Source organism: Cibotium barometz, chromosome 47 (genome assembly GCF_041138505.1).
Source record: "Cibotium barometz isolate CiBa-2024 chromosome 47, ASM4113850v1, whole genome shotgun sequence".
Classification (NCBI taxonomy): Eukaryota; Viridiplantae; Streptophyta; class Polypodiopsida; order Cyatheales; family Cibotiaceae; genus Cibotium; species Cibotium barometz.
In genome coordinates this window covers 17,307,883-17,325,098 of record NC_141092.1, presented here as the reverse complement: position 1 = coordinate 17,325,098, position 17,216 = coordinate 17,307,883, and the positions used below count along the sequence as shown (strand labels likewise).

The 17,216-nt window shown below is 39.8% G+C and overlaps 1 protein-coding gene and 1 non-coding gene across 2 annotated transcripts; one reads left to right on the top strand and one right to left on the bottom strand.

The window, feature by feature from the left end:
* The first annotated feature begins 343 nt into the window (after window positions 1–343).
* LOC147611431 (splicing factor PWI domain-containing protein) lies at window positions 344–7,255 on the top strand. Its single transcript, XM_086784530.1, has 10 exons — window positions 344–512; window positions 821–910; window positions 997–1,119; window positions 1,458–1,625; window positions 1,805–1,888; window positions 1,977–2,095; window positions 4,185–4,256; window positions 5,100–6,089; window positions 6,173–6,268; window positions 6,427–7,255. Exons 1-10 carry the CDS (start codon window positions 492–494, stop codon window positions 7,022–7,024), a joined length of 2,361 nt encoding a protein of 786 aa, XP_086640656.1. The 5' UTR covers window positions 344–491; the 3' UTR covers window positions 7,025–7,255.
* An 8,477-nt stretch (window positions 7,256–15,732) lies between these two features.
* TRNAS-AGA (transfer RNA serine (anticodon AGA)) lies at window positions 15,733–15,814 on the bottom strand. Its single transcript has one exon. It is a non-coding gene; the product is annotated as a tRNA-Ser (tRNA).
* Between the last annotated feature and the right edge of the window lie 1,402 nt (window positions 15,815–17,216).

The window sequence follows — 17,216 nt, the reverse complement described above, 5'->3', positions numbered from 1 at the left end:
ATCTTCTCTTAGAGATACTTAGATGGGGCGATGACCTCATCGAGAAAAGAAGCTTGGACCTTGGATTTGTGAGTCTCGCTACATTCACACTTCCATATAAATATATAAAATATAGATATGCAGAGGATGATTAGTCTCAGTACCTCAAACACAAGTCCTTATACTCAATCAAGCAAAACACCCCATATAATAAAATATATATGTTCACTCAATGATTTGTGAGGCTCTCAACACCTCCTTATAAACATACAAAGTACAATTTTATACACAAAATGTGCCTTGTTTTCATTGGACAAAAAATTGTGAAGCGTAATTAAGTTGAACGTGAGCATTAAAAATTAATGAAAATAAAAAGCGATACAGGATAAATCTAAGTGAAGGAAGGCAAAGAAAGAAACCTAGCGAGCCCTTTCGACAGAGTCATCACCATCGACACAGGCGAGCGTCTCTGTGGTTGATCCAGCAGGAAGCACGCTGCGGAGGCTGCAGCGATGTCGGGCGGTTTCTTCCGGGTAGGTTTTTCCCTTCTGCATCATCTGGTTTTGCCGGAAATCGCTTCCTTGTCCCTTTTCACCCGGAACATTGAACGGGAGACGTCTGTTTTTGTTGAAAAACGCCTTCATTTTTTTTTTAAACTGGAGTAGCCTGCTTCCTGCCGGAAATCGCTTGTTTGCGGCCGCGAAAAGCTTTCTGCCCTTGCACGCTGCCGTTACGGCGTTGATGTCTGCCATTTCGGTGTCGTAGAACGCCTGATTTTGCCCCCTTTTTTGCTGTCATACCTTGTGCTGCTTACATCGTGTTTTCTGCTCATTTATTGCAGGGCACATCGGCCGATCAGGATACTAGGTTTTCCAATAAAACGGCCAAGCTTCTCAAGACGCAGAAGTTTGCTCCTGAGCTCGATCAGCTGGTGAGTAGAGGAAACCCTTGCAGGTTGGGTTTCTTTTCTTGCGTCCTCTGCTATTTTTAGGGTTTTTAAGCGCCCTTTGCTGGCAGGTGGACATGAACAAAATCAAGATGGATGTCATGCGCCCTTGGATTGCCACTAGGGTCACACAGTTTCTTGGTTTCGAGGATGAGGTTCTCATCAATTTCATTTACGGCTTGCTGGAGGGGAAGGTAAATTTTAAGGGCTTTTTCTTGTGAGAAACTGCAATAAGCTTCTTAGGGCCACAACAATTTTTGAAAATTGTAGATCAAGATACTATGTACACCACACTCTTGCTATTTAAGTGCTTGGTGCCTATGGTTTTGTGATGTTGATGTAGTAGGTAACTGAATGCCACTGTAAATTACTAGTAATGTCATTGGGGTCTAAGCTATGCCAGCGCTGTAGGAAGGGAAGGCCTTATTGGCACATTGATGGATCTTGCCTATTTTGTGGAGCAGCACATTGTAGGGTTGTGTGATGCTGTACTATGGATGTAGTCTGCTTATTTTACCTTTTCTTCTTGCAGAGTGTTGATGGGAAACAAATCCAGATACAGCTTACTGGGTTTATGGAGAAGAATACTGGAAAGTTCATGAGGGAACTCTGGGGGCTATTGACAAGTGCACAGAATAACATCAGCGGGATTCCTCAACAATTTTTGGATGAGAAGGCAGAGGAAGCAAGGAAGAAAAAGGTGGATTTTTCAGTTTGCCTAATGGAACATGAAGAAAAAGAGCGAGATTATTAAAAGGAACAAAGAGAAAAGAGAAAGGCTCTTCTTTGTTATTGCTGCATATCAACTAGTAATTTGCTAAAAGCTGTCTGGTTTTGTTTAAGGTTCAAGGGTTCATAGGCTGAAAGAATTCTTTACAGGCTGAAGAGCAACGTGTTATATCCGAGGTTCGAAGGAAAGAAGAGGAGAAGAAAGATGCAGAGCAAGATCAGGCCAAGAAACAGGTATGGCTTATTTAGAGTGTTTTGTGTCATGGCTTTGCTTTGCTTTTGCTGTGTATTGTGCCTTACGGTCTCCTATCTCTTGTAACAGGATGTATCTGTGGAGACGGAAAACATTGCTGGCCCTGCAGCTACCAAGTCTAGACTTAGCAGCTCACCCACCAGGGGAGAAAGGTCACCTGATGGCACTCGTGGTCATGCAGGAAATGGGTGAGTCATTAAAAAATAGCTGTGCAAACTATCTGGAAGCATAGGTGTTCTGATTAGGTGACTGGTAAGTTGCCATTCTTGGTTCTGTCAGAGGAGCTGTGTCATAGGAGCTGATTGTTAGACGTTACATGGAGATCCATAATGGCACAAAGTTGATGTTTGAGAGTTATCTGGTTTGGATAGGGCTATTATGATACAACAGAACTTTAAAAAGAGCAAAGAGTTATCAAGATAACCGCTCGAGTGAAATTTAAGTACTTTGAAAAAGAGGATTTGTTTTTGTGTGGAAGGAGTTTGTCTTTCTGTAGAGGAGCATGTTGTATTTGGAGGGGGCTCTTTGGCCTATTTATGTACTTTGAAAAGATTTGTTTTTGTGCGGAATGAGTTTGTCTTTCTGTAGAGGAGCATGTTGTATTTGGAGGGGGCTCTTGGGCCTATTTATCTAAGGTCTCTATGTTCAAACAACATGGTATTACTAGTGTATTAAACTGGTATTAGATGGTAGTATTGTCAGCAGTGGCAAGCATGACTGGACCATTGTAGCTATAGACTGCGGGTTCATACTGTGGGCGCAGGATGAACTTCAGCTGTTGGGGTCAAAGCTAAAACAATAGAGCACTTAATGAAGTGCGTGATCACTCCTAGTTGAGCCTTGTTTTCTGATAAGCTTGTGAGTGATTCACTGACTGATATGCTTACAGGAACAATATTGTAGAGTTTTCAATTATACCAACAAGGCGTGTGAGTGATTCACTGACTGATACGCTTGGTGAGGTGGCGATGACCATGCATACATGCCCTATGCACTGATTGATATGCTTACAGGAACACATTGTAAAGTTTTCAATTATACCAACAAGGCTTGTGAGTGATTCACTGACTGATATGCTTGTTGAGGTCAAAAGTCCAGTGCGATGACTATGCATACATGCCCAATGCCATTGACAGAGTGCTGTTGACAGAGCTTTCTGCTGATCATTCAAAAGTGCAGCAGCTGATTGTCTTGGCTTTGCATAGAGACTAAGAGAGTATGGTAAGAGAATGGGAGTAAAGTATGGTAGAAGATGGGGCTAGGCATCAAGAAAGAGGCATACTATATTAGTACATCTGGCCTCCTTCCAGTTAGATGACAGGTTATGAGTGCTATTATAGTCAAGGATAGTTTGTAACCGTAAATGGAATGTTTTATGGATTGCAAAGCTGCAAAGGTATCAAGTAGTATGCTGCTGTTGAGTGACATGGTTTCATGATTGCCCGTTGTGAGTTCCTTTGGTTTCAAGCGGCTTGGTTCTTTCCGTGTCTTCTTCTATGATGAACTGGTTTTTGATTTGCATTTCCCACTGTCGGCAGGTTTTTTGCTAATTCATTCAGGCTGCAGTTGGCCTTTGCACCCCTTTTTGCTCCTTGTTGATACCTTTTCCATGCATTCCTATTTGGGAGGGGCCACGTTTACACGCAAGTGCATTGCCTTTCTACTGATTTTTTACATTCTTTTGTAGGTGTGAGTTTAGGTAACACCAAATGCACAGCATGTCTGGATATGCTTTTAAAAGTTATAATCTAAGGCTTTTTGCAGAAGCTTGTAGGAGTAACCATATGTTTGTGGCCACGCAGGAATTAACTAGTGCCAGAAGCCAAAGTGACTACCTTTTTCAAGGCACAACCCCTTGCCATTGGCCTTATCTTCTCCCCTATATTTCTTTACTTTCCATTTTTGATGCAACGTCATACAGGTATAGGTTGACGTGTGTGTAATGGGAGCTTGTTAAGAGTGTCAATATGCATGGTAGCTTTCTATGATATTTTTTGACACAGTGATGAAGTGTTGCTTGCTGACTTTGTCGATTCCAGAGATGCTCTGTAGTTTTACATACCACAACAAAGATATGCTTAAGTTGCGCACAGTAGATGTGAGAGCAGACAATTCGGAACTCAATACATTCGCTATATGGATCTTTCTGATGACTATTGCTGTCGCTACTTTGAGTGTTGTTGTCTTCTCTTTGTGTTTCGATTAATGGTTGTCTGCTCATCGAGTGGTACAATCTTCAGCTGTTTGCCTGATGGAGCTGTTTTGTATCTTTTTCAGAACAATTGATTCTAGGCCTTCACGTTCAAGGACTAGAAGCGGCTCACATCCTTCTTCTAAGAGTGTCTCAAGGTATGTCTCACTGAGGTGCATCTATCTGAGGCCCTTTACGTTTCTGGACTAATTTCTTGAAACCGTGCCAGTAATATGGTTTTCTACATGTAGTTTAAGCTTTGCATGGAGCCAAGTTCCTTCAGCGTGTAGAATTTGTTGGATATCACCTATATCATTGGCTCAGTTTTAAATCATTATGACTGCTGGGAAATTTACAAGCTTAATGTATTATGTATGGGTTCATGATTTGTTGTGCCATGTCTGGAGAAGTGAAGTATTTCCCTTTTGATATTTAGCATTGAGGTAGATTTTTGTGTGTGTAAATGGGGTCTTTGTATACTGTAGCATACTTAGTGATCAAGAGCTTGATTAATCTTCTTTCATAGTGTAGGAACCATACGAGGAGATGAACACTTTTTAGAAAGATTTTCATAGTTGGACTCCTTGAGTCTAAGTAAGGCAAATGGGGTGATATGTTTGATGCACACATACTGCAAATGATTATTTTTCCTTGTAGAACTTGTTTGATTGTTTGGAAACTTGTGCTTGATTGTGCCTCCAAAACTTAAACCATTTTACATGGTCGTGGTCGTCTATTAAGATAGTATGGCTCTTAGTGGGTTTGCCGTAGCTGCATTTGATGTTGTTTTATTTTGGAACAGGTTTAAACATTTTGGAGACGAGTGCATGTTTGCCTCAATTGTAGATGTAAAAACATGGATTTCATCTATGTTTGGATCCTTCTGATGCTTTTTGGAAAATGTTTAGTTTTATTTTGCAAGTGCCATATGTCTAGTCCATAAATCGATAGAATATTGTAAGTCAAATGTTTGTTTAAGTTATTCCTGGTCTCTTTTGTAGGTCTCCTCGCCCTGGCAGCAGACGACGTGTGTCTCGGAGCATCTCGCGTTCGCCACCGCGGCGGTTGCGCTGGTCCAGGTCTCCTCCAAGGCGTGGCCGATCACCTAATTTTGTTCAGCATCGGCGGTCTAGGTCTCCTCCAAGGCATGCGCGGTCACCTAATAATGCTCGTTCCCCAAGGAGGCGCCGCCGCTCACCAGCATATTCTCGGTCTCCTCGTGGACGGTCTCCTATTGTTGCTCCTCGTTCCCCAAGGAGGCGGCGTACACCCGCATTGTCTCATTCTCCTCGTGGTCGGTCTCCTATTCCTCGTTCCCCAAGGAGGCGGCGCTCACCTGTGTTTTCTCGGTCCTCTCCTCGCAGAAGGAAGTCTCCAGCTCGATCTCCTCCTAGATATCGACGAAGGTCCCCGAGGTATGTTCGCTCACCCCCCCGTCGCCATCCTCTGGCTTCCCCACCCTCTCGACGCCGTCAGGCTGCTGCTTCGCCTCAACGTTATGCTGATCCATCCCCCCGACGACGCCCACCTCCACAATCACCTCGACGTGGTTCCCCATCTCCTCAACGACCTCCAACTCGGTCGGTGTCTCCTGAAGCTCAGTCCAAATCTCCCCCGTCTTTATCTCCTCCTCGTCAGTCAGTACGCTCTTTATCTCCTCGTCGCCGTAATCCTTCTCTTGCGTCTCCTCAACCCAAGATACCTTCTCCCCCTCCTCGAGGACGGTTGTCAAAAGGTTCTTTGTCTCCCTCACAACGCAAGCCTCCCTCTTCTTTTCAACGCCACTCTGTACGTTCCTCACCTCCGGCAGTGCATCCAACAAACCACCCTGCATCTGTTTTGCAGAAGTCAGGGAAATCAGTTCAGTCTCCTTCCCGGGGGACACATCGAGCACTTCCCTTGCAACATAGAACACCATCTCCATCCTCTTCTCCGCCAATGCAGCGAAGATCTCCCAGTTTCTCTGAGGCTTCCCCTCCTAATGAAAAGAGGTTAGTACAGTCTCACTTACTGTTATCTTAGTTACATTTAGAGATTAATTTCTTCTGTCACAACGCCTGATGGTGCTTCGCAGTCGAAGTAGAAGTCCTTCAAGAGGCAGAAGTGTGATCAGGGAAAGAATGGACAGCTATGCGAGGTTTGAGCAAAGGAATCAGAGGACTATTGAAAGGTGAGCTTCTGTTTTTTTTGATTTAATACCGAGATTTTGTGAGGTCTTGGATTGCTCGCAAGATTCCCAACGTGATCTGCATATTATTGTTACACTATTGACTGAGTTTGTGTGAAGAATCATGCCATTGAGAAGTTTTTTTCTGCGGTTATTTGCAGTGTGCCTCCCACCAATAGGCCCAGAAAGAGAACAAGGTCCCCATCAAGAGAGAGCTCCATGTTGGCTGAGGGTATCCAAGCTGCTGCTCCTAAGAGACCTAGTGGTTTTGATGCCAATGCTGGAGGTTCTTCTGCTGTGATCAGACAGACAAGGAAGGTGGAGGAACCAGTTCACTCAGCATCGAAATCTTCTGATGATGATCACCAGAGAAGCCCTGCAGAGAACAGGAGTATAAGTGATGGTGACGAGGATCATGGTATTGCTTCGCCTGTGAATGTAGATGATAGAAAAGCAGCAAAGAAACGCAGGAAGGAGGAGAGAAGGCTGCGCAAAGAGGAAAAGAGAAGAAAGAGGGAGGAGAGGCACAGAAGGAAGGAGGAAAAACGTGCTAGTAAGGCTTCATCCAAGGGGATCACATCTGTAACTCCTCCTCCAGACCTTGATAATCGCATGATGAGATCTGATGGTTTTGACAGTGCTGAAGAAGGCCACAAGGTTGAAGAGGATGACATGGAGGTTGAGCAGACGAGGTTGGAAAATGAATTGAGAAGAAAAGCTCTCGATTCTATAAGAGCCAGAAAAGTGGTAAGCTCTTGAGGCAGCTTTAGAGGCTTTGGTATAGACTTTATGTACTGAACAGGTGTTGAAAGTACGTTTATTTGTGTACATGCCAATTTGAGATGCAAGGTGGGTTATGTGGGCTGCATGTCGTGATTCGAGACAAGGCCGCACGGTCTTGTTGATTTTTGAATGGGATAATCTCGTGTTTCAATGCCCTTTGGCTTTTACAGTTGTGCCATTATTTTATATGAAGGGGATCTTTTGTTAGTATAGTTGAGAAGAGAGAACTTGTAATCAACTAGGAGATTTTATGGAACTTAGTGATGGAAGTGTTAATAGTCTGATACTGCAAAGCCTCAGTTCCTGTTTTATATATCAAAGTAGTGGTTCTTTAAAATTTTAAAAGGTTTAGGTTTTGGCGGTGTGTATCACATGCTATTGGTGGTTTTGAACCCTCAGTGGAGGCACATTCCCATTCTATGTTCACCCCTGCTCACACTTACAATGCTAGAATGGTCTGAGTTGACGCATATAGAATGGGTGGAGGCTTCTAAAATTCTTCTTAATAAATAGAATGCACCTTTGTTTGTGTTGTTTTCTATAATCTGTATCATCTGGGGTGTGTTGAATGTAGACCTAGCAAGATTACTCTCCTTTCCAAAGGAGAGAAACGTCATTTTGCAAATGTGGTTGCTTGATTTGCAGCATTACAGTGTATTAGCTCAAGCACCGTCCACCATATATTGAGTTCACAAGAATTCAATGATACCGCAGTAGAACCATAGGATTGATACCATGGCGTATGGCAAGTGAGAGATTCGTCCCAATCATTTTAAACTTTCAATTCCTTAGTGGTGGTAATAATATATTAGATGAGGCTCAATCATTGTGAACTCTGAACTTCTTAATAAACTAGCCAAGGTTGATCGTTATCTTCAACTATGCTAGCCTTAGACCACATCAACTTAAATAATTACTTTTCTGAGTTTTTTTTTGATCTCTTGCAATGTTGTATTTTCAGTTCATTGATACATTGAGAGAGAATGCATCAACTAGCATATTCTTTTCCTTTATGTTGTGTTTGTAAAATAAAATAGCTACACGTGCGTGTACGTGTGCTTGCACATGCACATTAAAATTTAGGCACACTAGAATATCATCCTAGTAGGATTAAATGCGTGTGTGTGTGTGTGTGAGAGAGAGAGAGAGAGAGAGAGAGAGAGAGAGATAGAGAGAGAGAATCTTGTATGTGAGACAACAATGGTTTTAGTTTAAAAAAATAGCTTAAGGGTGATCTACAAATTTCGAAAAATAAAGAGAAATAAACTCCAAATTTTATGAAACTAGAGTATTCTTAATTAAAATGCAGCTACATATGGTTAAAGTTGTGTAAAAAAAATCATTGTTTTTAACAAAATTATGATTTTTACAAATATAAAAGAGCTTGAAAATGACGAAACAGCCTTGCCTTTGAGAAAAACTATATGAGAAGTATTTGTTGATGGAAAGCTATGCCAATTGATTAACACACAAAATTTTTTGTATTGTATTTGTAGCGTGCCCAAAATTTTATTTAAAGTGTCTTTGAAGCGAAATTAAAAAAATAGAGCCTCTTTTGCAAAAATTCCTTGAATGATGATCATGAAAAAATAATTTGTAATTTTTTTTGGTGATTGATTTGTCTTTCCAACTAATATCTTGTTTTGAGAGTTCCTAGATGGGATTCATTCGAGATATTATAGTTACAAACAAATTAATTTAAATATTACAAGAATAAAGAAACTAATTTAAATATCTAAAAGCCACAAAAAACTACTAGTGTTAATGCATGACTAGTGTTGGAAACAGAGGAGCTCCAAAGGGTTCACTAATGGGAAGAGATTTCAAGGTTGTGGGCCACAATTACCGTATTGAATAGCCACCCCAAAGGATTCATAATGAAAACACAAAGTCAGTCATGGTGGGAAAAGGCTTGAGGTGGCACAACACCCAAGTGTGGGTGAATCATAAATTTAAATATCTGAAAGCCACAAAAACTACTAGTGTTAATGCATGACTTTTTGTGTTAGAAACATAGGAGCTCCAAAGGGTTCACTTCCAATAATGGGAAGACATTCCAAGGTCATGGGCCACAATTACTGTGATTAATAGTCACCCCAAAGGATTCATAATGTATAATGGTGCAAGCATTATGGCAAACAAAGTTGGCACAAAATCAATCATGGTGGCAAAAGGCTCGAGGTGGCACAACACCCAAGGGTGGGTGAACAATAAATTTGTCCTACAACATGGTGAAGTTAGGTGATAGACTATTAGGTGCCACTACCAACACTTTGGTATACCATATGATGTGCATCAACTCTGTCACATACAACCCTAGAGTGGTTTCTTTCTGGAAGACTACAGTTTTTGGTATTCCATATCTTCCATAAACAGCAAAACCTAATTATGTTGAAGATTATATCAACAGCTAAACCCCAACATGTTACTCTTAGCATACCTATTTAAACTACTTTATGTGCCATTCTCCACAACCCACCTCCATAACCCACATGGGGTTATGAAGAATGGCATTGATGTAATTCTCCCCAAGGAGACTAAAGAGTGAGAGTGGTAGTAGTGCCATTCTCCCCCAATGGTTTTAAGAGTTGGAGCCATTATCTAGGATCATTAGTAATGCAAAAGAGCCATCCTTGGGGTTATTACAATTGTATAAAAGCCATTCTTGACCTACGGCGGCTAGAATGGCACTAGAGCCATTGTAGCCATTCCCTCTGGCTAGAATGGTACTAGAGCCATTCTAGCCATCCCCTCTAGCTAGAATGGTACTAGAGCCATTCTTCATAACTCCATTCAAAGAGGTATTCTACTCATCATACCCCCACTCCCGTCCTACGACTAGAATAGCACTAGAGCCATCCCCTCTGGTTAGAATGGCACTAGAGCCATTTTTCATAACTCCATTTAGAGCCATCCCCTCTGGTTAGAATGGCACCAGAGCCATTTTTCATAACTCCATTTAGAGCTATGCTACTCATCATACCCCCTAGTGGGGAGAATGGATATTAGGCCATTCTTCATGACACCCTTGGGGAGAATGGTAAAAGAATTGTTCTCTAGGGTCATTAAAACTGTATAAAATCTATTCTTGGTGTCATTAGAATTGCACTAGTGCCATCCTAATGACCAGAGCTACCATACTCATTAGACCTTATGAAACCCTCTATTCTTCACAACTCTTTACTTTTATACAACATTGATAGAGAATGGCAATCTCTATGGTCATTAGTACAACATTGATAGAGAGAGGCACTAGGGCCTATCTTGAGAAACCACTATACATATAAGTTTGTATGGAGAGAAAGAGAGGGGTATGACATATACAACTAGTGTCATTCTCCATAATCTCATGGGGAAGAATGGTACTAGCTGTTACAATTCTAGAGAGACCACCATGTATATCTAAAGTTTGTACGAAGGGAGAGAGGGTGTATGACATGTACAAATTACTATAAGGAACCACAAGCATGTTTCTTAGGCATAGTTTTAATGGTGGTTAACTAAAGTATATAGATTATTAAGTGAAGGATTAGGTGTGAAATGCCTTGCACGTATATTTTCTTTTGTATGCAAGAAAATTTATTCACATGCTAGGTGTGAGGTATCCTACACTTATCTTTTCTTTTGTATGTAAAAAAAGTTGCTCTATATTACAAGTAATATCTTCTATACTGATTCTTCACATTATTTTCATTAACTCTACACTTATCTTTTCTTTTGTATGTAATAACATTTATCTAAATTCTAGGTGCGAAGTATCGTACACTTATCTTCTCTTTTGTATGTAACAAAAGTTGCTATATATTATTACAGGATAATATCTTCTATACAGATTCTTCACATTCTTTTAATTAACTCTCTACAAGTCCTTCAAAATATGCATTGTGGGTTTCCTTGTCTTTGTATAGGTGTAAAGTTTTGCAAAAGCGAAGTTAAGCTGGGAGGCTTCATGAATTTTTCATGTCCATATTTCCTTTTCCAATCAACTACATTGTGCTTTAGTGCTAAGGGAATGAATCTTGTTGAATTCATGAGACTATTATAAGTGTGAGATTACACATAGTAGCCATAAAATAAGATTCTAAGTAGTGGGTTTGGCAAGTTCTAGGAAGAGGGTTTGCTAGCAAGTTGGGAGAAAGGAATTGGAAATACAAATTTTGGCTGACAAACTCTATCATTATACCAACCAATGAGTACTATAATAAGGAGGAAGAACATACACATAGAATACATACGAGTGCCAACCTCGTTAGCATGTAAATACCTGATTAAATATATTGCTCAAGGACATGCTAAAGTTCTTGCAACACTTTTTTTTTTCAAGGTGGTAACCAACACCATCTCTTTGTGGATTCTTAACATACGTTCAAGGCAACAACATTCTTGCTATGCTTAATTGAGCTCGTAAACAAATTTAATAAAGATTCACCTTCATAATTAAAGGAATCGCCTTAACTTAAGAAGGATTCAGGAAATCACCTCAACTTAAGAAGGCTTTTATATATAGTGCTCCCTAATGACCTAAGAAGGCTTTTATATAAAGTGATCCCTAGTAATTTAAGAATGATTTTATTTAGTGCTCCCCACTATGGAAAAATTTGGGTGTAATCAATTATGAAACTCAAAGATATGGAGTCAAAAAAGAACAAAGTAAGAGAGTACATTGGCATAGTTAGAAGCACTCCAAGCCCATTCCAAGTAAGTTTGAATATAAGTAAGTTCGAAGATAATGAGAAACCTTAGTGATAGGATTGAAGAGTTGTTTCATAATAGGTCTCGAATAAAAATTCATAAAGAGATTAGAAGCTAAGTGAGAACTTCAACGAGTGGCTTAAATGTAAGGCAACAACTCTTCATAACAAGTCTCAAATAAGAATTCATAAAGAGATTAGAATCTAAGTGAGAACTTCAATGAGTGGCTTAAATGTAAGGCAATTGCTACCTCGTGTATACATAACTTATTATATCCAAAAGAATAAAATGGAACATCTTTGGGTAAGCCAACAAGTCTCAAATAAGAATTCATAAAGAGATTAGAATCTAAGTGAGAACTTCAATGAGTGGCTTAAATGCAAGGCAATTGCTACCTCGTGTATACATAACTTATTATATCCAAAAGAATAAAATGGAACATCTTTGGGTAAGCCAATTGTTTCAACAAGATCCAACAATTCCAACCCTTGTTTGAGAGTGTGGTATTGGGTATCCACTTGGAAGTTCTCTTTCTTCAACACCCAATTTAACCACCACAATGTAAGAACTTTAGACAAGGAAACCAAAAGAACATGTAGGAGAGTGAACAACCCAAGCTCAGGGGCATCATCGATAAAATATATTATCATCTGAGTGTAGATACCAATGTATTTGATTTAGGAGTGGCAAGAATTCATCTTAAAAGGTGCATATACATACAAGAAATGGTACATGTATCCACAAAAATCATGTATACAAACCTATTTCTTATTACTCCCCACACAAACTTGATATGGGGATTTTCTTAAAAGTGAACCGTCAAAGAGAAATGGTTGACTCTAAATTCAACGAATAGGATAGAAAGGAAAATTCACAAGGTAAATAAAAAAAGAAAGAGAAAAACATCAAATAAAGAGTACTGAGATTGCTAAGAAAGGTTTACGTGAAAAAGAAGCCTTCACCAATTTTGACTCTAGCCATGGAGAACACCCAAACTTGCACTTGGAGAATAGAAGAGATAAAAGTCAAAGGAATATCTTCTCAAGGGGCCAGTGGAGAAGGAGAAAGCGCAACAAATTAACCTCCAATCAGGTATGGTGGATGGCCCAGAACTCATTGCCTAAGTTGATTAAAAACACAAAGCTCCAATTTTGGTGTAAAGAACAACTCATTTAAGGGGCATGAGGTAGCATCTTCTGATTGGCTAAAGAGGTGAAATCTACTAAAAATTTTGGTTAACAAAGACACAAATGGTTATAGAATTAAATTCTCACAAAAAAGGGCATGAATTCAACTTTAAGCTTTTTAACAAATATTTCCTCAGTCTCCATACGCTATCCCCCTTTACACTAAAGGTGGAAGAGTCCATGAAGGGGATGTCCATCACCTCATTTTTTAAAGGATTGTTTAATGTATAGGAGCCTAAATTTAGATGCCATTGTAAGGGTAACATTGAAAGAGAAAAACAACACTACTTTCCTTGATTACTTTGCCAATACACATTCCATCTGAAGTGGTGCAAGGAATAGTTTTAAGAATTGGAATTTGCCTCATTTCCTAAAGGAAATTTTCAATGAATAGTAGTGTAAATTCAAAAATTTAGATGGCATCGTAAGGGTAAGAGTGAAAGAAAGGAAAAATTACTTTGCCAATAAACATTCCGTCAGAAGTGGTGCAAGGAACAGTCTCTGAAGAATTTAAATTTGCTCAAGGATTATATAGATTATGAAGTGTTCTATTTGTAAGAAAAAGTGGCCATGTATGGAATATTCTCGAGACTTGGAACTTAATGTCATGCAAGGAATTGGAACCATCCTTAGGATTAGATAGATTATGATGCGTTCTATTTGGAAGAAAAAATGGGCATCTATTGAATATTCTAGAGACTTGGAATTTAACATGTTGCAAGGGATTCAATCAACTTGGGAGAACAATAGCCTAAATGTAAGTCTAACATTTAGTTATAAAGCTATTCTTGATGGAGGCTTTGGAGTCCATGCCATCTCAAAGGACACTTTAAGTGGGGAAAACCATGGCTAGATGGAGGTGGGGAAAGCCCTGGCTTAGATTGAATCAAAGGGCACTCTACGATATTCTAGATGTGGATGTGGGGAAATTCTTGCCTAGATTCAATCAACTTTGTAATCAAGCAAGTCAAGCCACTAGGATTCAAGAAGCGAGAGTAAAGCTACTAGGATTCTTGGGAGATCTTTTGAGTAAAAAAAGTTGGATTGTAGGTCACATATACCTCAACCTTTAATCTTGGAAGACCATGATTATAATGGTTGTTGGCGGCCAATCAGTCCATCTGGCCATCGCCAAGGTTCCTCCCTTGAGTAACAGATTTGTCATGAGTCGGGTCTTCTTGTTCCGTAACAACTTCGTAATGGTTTCTTGCAAACGAGTAGTACCCATATGGATGTAAGGAGCAAAAGGGGAACTTTCCTGAGTATTTGATAATGTGAGATTGGTGTCTGCGTGAGAGTCTTGAAATCCCTCTCCTGAATGAGCATGCTAACACTAATCTGGATAGGACAAGCCTGAGACAAGACATTACAGCAGGCAAAAACCCGCTAGGCAGTGTGAAGATGACTCAATAAGGGATGCAAGAGTGCCAACTGGAACCTACAATAGCCCAGAGCAGTAAAAGCATATTCTAAAAGGAATTGGAAAAGAATCTGGAGAAAGTATGGATAAAAGAGCTGACAGGGGAAGGTAAGGAAAAGGAAAGAGAGAAGCCAATAAGGAAGAAGGAAAGATGAACATAGGCCAAAATATGCCAAGACAGGAAGTGAGGAATAGCAACCCTAAGGAGGAATATGACCTGTGGGGGGATCTCAGAAAAATGAAGCTGAATATAACACTTGATGAAATGATCAATTTGGTACCCAACTACAGGCAAAAGTTTCTCCAGGTTATCTGCCGCTGAGTGAAAATTTGACGTAAGTGCCCATTCAAGAAATGGAGAATCCGGCTGCAGAATGTAGAAATGAGGAAACAATTCACGAGTGTGACAGAACTATTCCTGAAGTGACTATAAAAATAAGAGGGGAGACGGTGTCACGGGTCATACTGGATGGAGGATCTGCAGTCAACATAACATTAGATAGCCTGGCGAAGAAGCTACAAATTACAAAAATTTGCCTGCTCCATTCCAAATTAGGATGGCTGATCAAAGAAGGGTTCGGCCAATTGGAATCATCAGAGGAAGGCAGATTGAAATGGGAGGATGTATGTTCATTGCTATATTTATACTTTTGAAGATTACCGAGATCTCAGGAGCACATGTTGTTGGGAAGACAGAAGTGGAAAATTCAAACATAATTGGGAAACTGACAAGATTATGATTCGGAAAGGAAAGAAGAAGGTATGCATCTTGTGGATGTTCATATAGCTATCTTTTCTTTAAGAAAAGATTGTGCATCGCGAGACCTTTTAGACAGAGAGTGATGGAAGAGATGCACTAGCCTCCATACATGGCTTAGGAGTATAGGTAGTCGATGTACACCAGTACTAGAGTGGGGGATGGGTATTCTTACTAATGTACACCCTAGGGTTTGAGGCACATTTTTTTTTTTGGGGGGTAGAATGCTGTCGGATGATGCTTGCTCTAGGCAATATTGACTTGTGTAAACATGAGCTTCTTCAGCTGTGCCCTCACACCCCCTGCCCCCCCCCCCCCACCAACATACCACATGCTTGGGGTTGTGGGGAAGCTAGGTGGTTGATCTCCTCCTCTATCTTGCCATATCATGCATCTTTGTGTTTGACAACTTCTGCATGGATCAAATCCAGTTCCGCATCTCGTCATCACTAGGCCGGACTTGTGTCACAAGTAAAAGACCACCATTGTAGTAGTCATAATCTGAAAATAGTGAGTGTTGCAACATGTTATCAAAATACTAAGAATAAATATGGAAATAGTTATCCGATAATTGTACACTTCAAAATATGACGGTGTCAAAATATCGAAAAGAAATAATTGGTAAAACCGTGGTCGGCAGGATTCGAACCTGCGCGGGCAGAGCCCACATGATTTCTAGTCATGCCCGATAACCACTCCGGCACGACCACTTGATGCCTGCCAGCCTCCAAACACTCGATATCAATGTAAAAAATCTAATGAGAAAACGGCTTAACTCTATCCACTGCATCTGTTAGACTTTTCCAAAATAAGAGAGAAGAACTCTTTGGTTGAATAATCCATCACATTTCATACACCCCCTCCCCTCTATATTAAACATTTCATATCTTCTTGACCTTAGATTGACCCACCTTATCATCAAATTAAGAGCAAACCTTGTGGAGTATGGTTTTGTATGAGTTTTTTTTTTTTGGGGAGAGTTCAACTGCTTAAAGCCATCATCAATATAGGATTCAACCCTCCATTGATCATCTTCAAATGAGACATAAATTAGCAAGCCCCTTTGCCTCAATATTTTGAACTGCTCAAATAGAAACTCAATCAAGTAAACCTACATCAAAGATCCAAAACTTGAGAATAAGTGTTGCTAAGGTTAAAAAAAATACTTGACATGCCAAATGAGACCATAAACACCATTGAAAAAGACGTTTATAAAAGAGAGCAAAGTAGGTAGGAAATCGATCCATGCCTTTATAAGCATCAAATAGCTCACTGTACATCCTTAGTTAAAAAGAAGGGGATACAATTATGGGTGATAGAGTGCCAAAACCATTAACAAATGACAAATACTCTAGTCTTGCTTGATGCTTCATGGATTATTTCACATATCAATTCAAAGAAAACTATCTAGCTTGACCTTTTCCATGTGCCTAACCAAACAATCATTGATTGGCACATAGATTCAATGACTTAGTGTGAACCTTGATATGGTTCTTTATTGCATGACTAAGAGAAGATTGGATTTGAGTATGGAAGACACAAATAAAAGCTTGAAGTTTTGATGAGTGTATTGACAAAGTTATCAAGGTAGACGAAATGATATATATATATATATATATATATATATATATATATATATAAAGCAAGGTTAATGGAAAGAGGACTCCCATATACTAAATGGCCAAAGGACAAAGACATTTAGTATCTTTGATGCAACTATAAGCAACCAACTAGAACAAATAAACAAGAGAAATGGACCAAGTTGTAGCTCTAGCATGATTATGTCTGGTGTTCAACCTTTAAATAACTCGATACATCTAAAATAGGTTTTCCAAACATGATACTCAAAATTGTATGTATGAAGCCAAAAGAAAAAGGACTCATTCAAGGAGTGCAAAGGCTCATGGTGCTCTATTAAGAGTGATACACAAGGGCAATTTAGCAATATGAAATGATTATAATCAAAGGACTCATTCAAGGAGTGCAAAGGCTCATGGTGCTCTATTAAGGGCGATACACTAGGACAATGTTACAATGTGAAACGAGTGGGAATGGTTACATCATACCCACTCATTTTTCACCAACAATAATATAGTCCCTTTACCTAACTAG